The sequence below is a fragment of the Nanorana parkeri genome, unplaced genomic scaffold (genome assembly GCF_000935625.1).
Source record: "Nanorana parkeri isolate BGI_ZX_2015 unplaced genomic scaffold, ASM93562v1 scaffold2548, whole genome shotgun sequence".
Classification (NCBI taxonomy): Eukaryota; Metazoa; Chordata; class Amphibia; order Anura; family Dicroglossidae; genus Nanorana; species Nanorana parkeri.
The window spans coordinates 8,430-16,925 of NW_017308816.1; the positions used below are offsets into that span (position 1 = coordinate 8,430).

The window sequence follows — 8,496 nt, forward strand, 5'->3', positions numbered from 1 at the left end:
GGGGGGGGGGGATGGTTGTACCCCAGTAGTCATGCCGATGTGTAAAGGGGCTGTAATAACTGTGATCTCTAACAGTCTCCTGTGACATGTCTATGTGTCTCTCTCCTATGATGTCTGCAATGTCTGAACATTCCCCTCAAGTAATTGTTTTCTCCGACAGTCCTCTCTAACATTACATTATAGTGAATATAATGTGTGGCCCTTTGGTGATGTCAGGGGCCACAGTGGAGTCCCTTCCCATGTAAGATATTACTCTTCATGTCATATACAGGGCAGTAAAGAGCCGGGAACATCTGCAGAAGATTTATTTATGGGAAAGTCACATGACAACATAACTGAGATATATATATATATATATTCCCTATATAACTGAGCAGCTGGAATACTGGACACGCCCACCGCCACACACTGTCCAATCACAATCTGAGCATTCATCCACCCAATACACAACACGATCATCCAAATCAAACAATACACCAGAAGTGACATCGGATGTGGACACCATGAGGGGGGGGGGGGGATTCTAGAAGATGCCAGAAATGGTCAGGACACATGCAGCCTACAAACTCCAAGTGTACACGGCTCGGAGCTTATTCCATCAATAAATAGCAGAAGCGGACATATAAATGATATTATGTCCAGATTTATAGAATCCCCCCCCTTCTGGGTCCGGCCTGTTTGTAGAGGGAACTCTAGAACAAAAGAAATGCATACAGATTCCTTCACTTCCACCGGTGCTGCACTGGGGACTGGGGCTCATAATTCCGGGGCAGTGAAATTCACCTGCAATGACCCCAATGAGGTAACATGACACCACGCATCAAATGGGCAACACTCTCTTTACTGCCCATAGCAACCACAGTCTGCCATGAATGTCAGATTGCTAGGGGCAACGCAGACAGTCCTACTACACGGCATTATAGACCCTGGACTACAAAGCGGCCCCCTGTGCTCTATACTGAGCTCAGTGTTTGACATGTTTAGGACACTGGAAGAAAACTAATTCCACAAAAGGTTCCAATCACATTCTTCGACAAGGTTTGTATAGCGTGTGTCATGGCTGAAGATTCTTATTCCCCTGTAATGTGGGGAAGACATTCTTCTACGCACACAAGGCCCTCCATACTACAATTCATACCAAGCCTCTACCTGATCTACAAGAATCTACCACCAAATGACAGAACTCTAGAAATGTCCTGGAAGTGGGACACCAGCAGCCCAATCTCAGACAAGACCCACGACTCCTGAGAACCCCCTGAAACACCCACCCCCTGCTCACCACCAGTCCCGACGCACACGCTGCTCAGGAGCTGTGTACAGAGAAGCCTTCCTCCTGGATGAACTCCTCCAGAACGGTCACCACGCTGCTGGCCTCCGGCATCTCAGCGTGTTCCACCTTCACCATCTGTAACAAGAGGTCGCCATTGCCACAATTCTTCAGGAAGTTGTAACAGCGGAAGAGGGCATGGTGGCTGCTCTCCGCCTGCCGGATCAGCCGCTTCAGGTTGTTCATGTCCTGGATGGCCTGTAAGAGGGACACACATCATATGGATGGAAGAACTCCGCTCACATGGTTATAAAACAAGCTGCTGAAATCATCACATACGGGACTTTATCACCTTCCCCTCCTGTAGAGGAGAGGATCCAGAGAGAAAAGCAAATAGCAGAACCGCATACACAACATTGTGCTCCCTGACATCACAATGAAAGTGTTGGGGGGGTCACATCATGAAGCTACAAATCTCTGCACCCTGTGTGGTGTTATGGTGCACCATGTGTGTGCGCTGCCTATGCAATAGACTAAGCAGTGTTCCAGGCAGTCCTTAGTGAACCTACTCCCAGATTATCAATGTGTTCAGTGATGTCATAACTGCATGTCCTTCCTGAATACAAAATGCTAGGAAACCAGAGTCCTCCCCCTCCCATGTGTCAGCTTCAACTCAATGCTGATGTCGGTGGCAAAAAAAGATAAAGAATGTTATGCTTACCGCAAAATCTTTTTTTTTTTTTTTAGTCCATTGAGGGACACAGGAATTCTGAAACCATCGGGTTGTGCAGCCACCTGCAGGAGGTTAGGCAAAATTGAAAGCCAGCCACGGTATAACCCCTCCTCTACCCAGCATGCCTCCGTTTTGGCAATGCACGCCACTAGCAAAAAACAGGAGAGGAGTGAGGCCGTGTCCCTCAATGGATTCACAAAAAAGATTAAAGTACAAAGAATTTTTGACTTACTGGTAAAATCCATTTCTTGGAGTACAGTACAGGACACAGGGAGATTCAGAGACGACCGGGTATTATGCAGCTATCATCAGGTGATTGGCCAGAGCTGCGAGGACCCTCATATAACCCCTCAGTTTTTCAGCACGCAATATAGGACATAGAGGAGCAGCTGCTGTACTCCAAGGAATTCATTTTACTGGTAAGTCATTAGCCATTGATGGTACGGGACAGGACAATAGAGCAAAACACCTCCAACTGACCATATGACAGAAACCAGGAGGAAGCCCCACCTCGGACAGCAGCCTGTAGCACCTTTACGGCCAAAACTTGCATCAGTAGAGGCCCAACCATCCAAAGGGTAAAACCTAGAGAATGTGTGAACAGGAGGACCAGCTGGCAGCCTTACAAATCTGCAGAACAGAGACCTGATGCCGAAAAGCTCAAGAGGCACCAACAGATCTAGTAGAATTTGCCTTCACAGGAAAAGAAGGAGCCTTCCCTTTCACAGAACCGGCAGAGCCCAATCACAAGTCTGATCCTCTGGTGGAACGAGACACAGGGAGTCCACTGCGAGGTTCTACAGGATGGACAAAGAGGCTATTGGATTATCTGAAAGAAGCCGGATGACCTGAACCACATCTAAGCAATGGAGGAAAATCATCTTAGGATGTTTTGGAACAAAGATGGAAGGACAATGTACTGACGAAGGTAAAACAAGGAGACCACCTTAGGGAGGGGAAGGGAGAACCTTATGCTTGTGAAGTACCAGGAATGGTTTCTTGCACGAAAGTGCTGCCAACTCTGAAAGCCTTATAGCATGGGTGATGGGGACAACGGGAACCCGCTGGAGAGACGAAAGCACTAGACTGAGATCCATGGTGTCACCAGAGGGTGTCTAGGAGGAGCTACATGACCGATTCCCTGTACAAAGGCCTTTACCAAGGAATGAGAGGCCAAGAGTTACTAAAAATAAAAAGGATGGCCAAGGTCGATATTTGTACCTTGAGAGTACTCAGGGCTAAGTGCTGATCCAATCCTTGAAAAAACACAAGTGGCCGCCTTTCCTGGTGCAGGTCAATTTTAGGACTGCTGTCTGCATACACTTTGCCGTCCTTGGACGCCAGAGATAGTCCGGTATTTGGGCACTGTGATAGGCCGAGTGGCGGTGACACCCTGTAGGCGGAGCCCGATTGTTCAGAGTGGATGCTCACTGCCTGTCAGCTTATTATCCATCTCATGTTTGCGAGTACGTCTTTGCTTCTATCTTATGTTTACTGAAATAAAATTGACCAGCACCAGGAAAGGCGTCCCCTTGTGTTTTTTCATAGATCTACAGCTTTCCCGGCTTTCTTTGGGGCAGCATCCTGCAGTATGCCTAAGAGGAATTCTCATTGAGAAGTGACAGTTTGTGGCGCTTTATTGTTTTTACTTTGCTGATCCAATCCTGCTTGGAGAAAGGTCAAAATTCGTTTCATGGAGTATTTCTGAAGATTAAACTTGCCACCAGACATAGTAAGCTCTAAGTATGGTGGTACACCTTGTGAGAGATGGATTTCCTGGCCTGCAAGAGTGTAGGAATAATGAAGTCAGAAAGACTTCTATCCCTCAGGACCTGGGCCTCAACAGTCAAGCCTTCAAAAACAGAGACCCAGAAGCAGGGTGAAATACCAGGCTTCCATTAAGAGACAAGGAAATTCAAAAATAGTCGGGACATCCAAAAACAGGCCAACTGAGGGGTGGGCAATAGCTACTGACAGAACCGTCTGTAACACAGGACTACCGGAAGGACCAATGCCCAAATCTGACCCAGATGAGTCCCTGCAACAAAGGGAAGTCTGTCGATGACCAGGGGAGGACACAGAGGATCAAAATGACGCTCAGATCAGAAGAGACCAATGCCAATGGAAATTAGTCCACAAGAAGGTACTCTGAACCAGCACCACTTGAACGCAAGACTGGTGGAAAAAGACAACTACCAGATAAGATGAAAAAAAAGAGTCCAACAATGTAACATAGTCAACAAAAAGAACACTGGGATGGAACGCCAGGAAGAACGGTCCCCAGAGGAAATCAAAGACAAAATGGTAGGGACAATGGCCTTAGACTCCCAACCCTTGGAATTTAGGGATGGAAGGTGCCAAGATAACAATGAGGTTGCCTTGCCAGACAACCCTTATTACATGAGATATCCAGGGTAAGTGCCAACCTCCCAGTGTAATATCCCAAGGGATAGCTAAAAAGACCCCCAAGACTTGTAGCGCTCAGTGTGTGCGAGAAGTAACCTTACAAGGGTGGGTAGGAATGAAGGTATACTATAGTCCCAGACTGGTACATGTGAACACCAGACCAGGAGGATGAGGAAAACTCATCACTTAAAAACATGGCGGTGTCTCTGGGGCCCGACAGAGAAACTCTGCATGGCCTGCCTAAAATTATTTGAGAACATGGTTCTAAGAATCGTCTGATCCATCTCTGTCCAGAGAATCATCCACATCTGTGCAGTAGAGGGGCAGAAGACTTTGCTAAAATCCACCTGATAAGGAACAGAACAAAGGAAGGGATCTGGTGAAACGTCCTCAAAAGGCTGAGGGCTGAGAATCAGCTCAGGTGAAGGAACTGACTCGCAGTGGGATCCCTTAAGAGACAGGGACCAACTCCTCTGGGGAGCCAAACTGAAGGTTACCCCAGGGACTTCTTAGTCCACAGGGACTTCTTAGTCCACAGAGACCATGGGGATGCCTTGCCTCAACTTCAGGCTCCCAAATGCCGAGGGGAGGCTGAAAAAGAGCACCAAGAGCCAATGACAGTAGGGGTGGCTATGTCAGGAGAATGTTCCTGTAACACCCTACAACCATCTTAAGGGGAAGAAAGGTGGATTTCCTTGACTGCTGAGGAAGGTTCACTGACCCACAGGGTGTAGACATAGAGGATGTAGACTTCTTTAGCAAGGATTTAAACTGAGCAGCCTCGACAATGGGTGACCAATAGTTACCAACACTAGACACCTTTGAGGCCCCATCATATCAAAGCGTGCAGGTGTTGAGCACCTCAGAAGAACTCTGACTGGGGTCAAAGGTGGACCAATTGTCCAGTGATCAGAGAAATAGCAGATGCTTACAAAGGACACTGAGAAGTCAGGTCCTTGTTGGGAATATTAGTAGTAGAAAGAGGTCCAGAGCAACCTTCCAAATCAGGGGCGCCCCTCTGGACAGGGGGAATGCTGAGGGGAATCAATTTTCATGAGGGGTTCAATAGTGTGAAAGGATGTACAATCCTCCTTAAAAAGGAGGATCATTTTGGATGCGATAAAACTCTTGTGACCAGACATGTTCCCACCTGCACTAAAACAAGGGATCCAGGGTGAAGGGCACCCAGGAAGACCTGGAAAGACACACAGTTGAAAGCAGCCATGCAAAAGCCAACAAACGGAGCACTCAAATGTTGGAGAGGCAAACTACACTCCCAGATTTACATGCAGCCCGCCCACTTATAGAAGTGGGGTCACACATTCATGCAGAAGATCAGTCAAAGGGGTTAGCTGATCTTTGACTTTGGGTTTTATGGCCTAAGTGAGAGTTAGACCCTAAGGGCCTATGATTATTTACATCTGAAGCAAATTAGGTAAAATGGGGGGATTCCTCAACCCGTGCACAGATATCATGTGTTGAGGCAGAAGCACACTCTGCCTCACCCTTCATGGCATTGCAAAGGACTATGTCAACGGCAGGTCCGCAGAGATGAAGTCCCTCAAAATGTAAGCAAATTCCTTGGATGTCTCAGCCATGTCCCATGCAAAACCCTTGTGCACATGCCTTCTCCAAGTAGAAATGTTCCGGCACAATCTCCGGTGGGCCCCAGGACCCTTCAGAGCGTTTCCAGTCTGAATACAATGACTGAAAAAAGCGGGTGTTGCAGAAAGGTCTTTGCAACCATAGGAGCTCGAAAAGACCCGAGGTCTGGAACAGCAGGCTGATCTTCCAGATGCAGGAATACACCGGCCCCCCTGCGGAGGGGAGGGACACGCCGGCCCCCCTGCGGAGGGGAGGGACACGCCGGCCCCCCTGCGGAGGGGAGGGACACGCCGGCCCCCCTGTGGAGGGGAGGGACACGCCGGCCCCCCTGCGGAGGGGAGGGACACGCCGGCCCCCCTGCGGAGGGGAGGGACACGCCGGCCCCCCTGTGGAGGGGAGGAATATATAAAATATATTTTGCTTTTGATGTACGTCAATAAATAGACGTAATCGATTTACTATTGGAGTGCCGGTGTCTATTTCTTTTCTGCTGTACAAGATACATACACTGCGCTGACATATTCCTTCTCCCCGACTCACCCGGAATTCAGTTGGAAAACACAAAAAAAGATAAAGCGCACTCCTGTGGGCAAACTTCAATAGGATGGCTGTTGTTTGTAGGTGTGCAAAGCTCCTCACTACAGGGAGAGGACCCTGTCTATTAGTAAAGATAGCTCATCCCACTTTCTGTCTCCGTTCCTGACCGACGCGGCTCAGCCAGCCGAGAACGCGGGCGGCCACACTGACACGCACCCCCAACAGATCAGCCTCTCATACCACCGGGGACACCACCGGGTCTCTTCGACCCAGGATCTGTCAAAGGAGGGCGCCGCACGGACCACAGAGAAGCTTCCAACCGTAACTCAGCTTGCTCTAACAGTACGGCATACACCCAGATTCTACACACCAAGATCCACCAACATCCCCCATCACATAGATCCACTAGATCGACTCCATTCACGCCACTTCTGGTAGTTGCGCTCCTGTCCTTTGAGTTTTTAACCGGAATTCAGTTACTCACCTTCAGCTTGAAGTTCTCCAGTTTCTGGCGGAACAAGAAGGGGCTACCACCCTCATAGCTGCTGACAAAGAATTGCATCCAGTCCTCGCAGAAGCGATTACTCACTGCAATGACAAAAGCGGGTTAGATGTGGCTCCACAGATGAGGTCATGTAATGCCTTGTACAGTGTGGCAAAGCGCTCAGTGAAAAGTAATTGAACTCAATAAAATCTGATTGAAGTTCTTCCATGTAGATGACAGAGGCACTTCCCTCTCACACACATCTGAGATGATGTGAAGTTACCGTATTTGCCGGCGTATAAGACGGCTGGGCGTATAAGACGACCCCCCACTTTTTGTGTAAAAAGTTGGTAAAAATCAGAAGCCTTCTCCCCCTTTTTGGATAAAGATGGGGAGTGAAAGAGATTTGTCTGATGGCTTGTTGGGCCCAAGCCGACTGGGACTCAGGTGTACCTCTGTCTGTGTTGGGTTTGGTGGAGGAAGACTATGGACGTCGTTTTCTGGAAGTGGAAGCAGTGGCAGAGCCACAAATAATTTTTTGGAGGCTTGGCATCAGACATGCATTTAAGCCACAGCATTCTTCCCAAAGCACAGCTACTTATCTTCTAATGATCAATATTAATAAGCCTAGAACATTATACACTATATTGACAAACGTATTGGGACAGCCCTCCAGATCATGTGATTCAGGTCCTCCAATCCCCTCTATGGCCCCCGGTGTATAGGATGAGGCACCTCGGCATGCAGACGCTTCTACAGACATTGGTGAGAGAACGTGTCGCTCTCAGGAGCTCGGTGACTACAAGCGTGGTGCCGTGATGGGTTGTCACCTCTGCAATAAGTCCGTCCGTGACATTTCCTGGCTACTAAATATTCCGCCGCGGTCGCCTGTTACCGGGATTATAACAAAGTGGAAGCAACCGGGAACACCAGCAACTCAGCCAGGAAGTGGTCGGCCACGTCACATGACAGAGCGAGGTCAGCGCATGCTGAAGCGCACAGTGCGCAGAAGTCCCCAACTGTCTGCAGAGTCAATAGCTGTCTGGCCCCCTACCCACATATAGCTACAACCAGCAGAAGGATCAAACTGATTACATGGCAGCAATGCTGATGACTGCCACAGACAGAAATATCCTTGTTTATGTCACCCTGGTAGACTCAGCATGGAGGCGTAATATTGATATATAGTATATAAAAGTCTGTGCACACAAGAGAGGAAGCCAGGAACCTGCACTTCATACACAGAGAGGACATAGGGAGGTCTCTCACCTGCATTCACCAGCTCCGGGTGACCATCGCTGAAGTCCACAGTGACTGTATGATGCCGACTCTCAGTCATGGCAATACACAGGGATGCCATCGTGCCCTCCTGTACCAGACCCTGCAGACTGGCTGAGGAGAGGAACCTGCAAGACACACAATCAGAGGGAGTGCCAGCAAAGTCAAATACATCTTTTACCCCCC

General features: G+C 48.7%; 1 protein-coding gene across 1 annotated transcript in view; it reads right to left on the reverse strand.

The window, feature by feature from the left end:
• Positions 1 to 1,259: 1,259 nt before the first annotated feature.
• Positions 1,260 to 8,496, reverse strand: part of CUNH17orf75 (chromosome unknown C17orf75 homolog) — a 17,691-nt gene continuing 10,454 nt past the window's right edge. The window contains exons 8-10 of the mRNA XM_018573801.1: positions 8,302 to 8,438; positions 7,033 to 7,136; positions 1,260 to 1,525 (exon numbers count right to left, since the gene is read on the reverse strand). Coding sequence (XP_018429303.1) covers positions 1,304 to 1,525; positions 7,033 to 7,136; positions 8,302 to 8,438 — 463 coding nt within the window. The 3' untranslated portion in view covers positions 1,260 to 1,303. The remainder of the gene's footprint in view (positions 1,526 to 7,032; positions 7,137 to 8,301; positions 8,439 to 8,496) is intronic.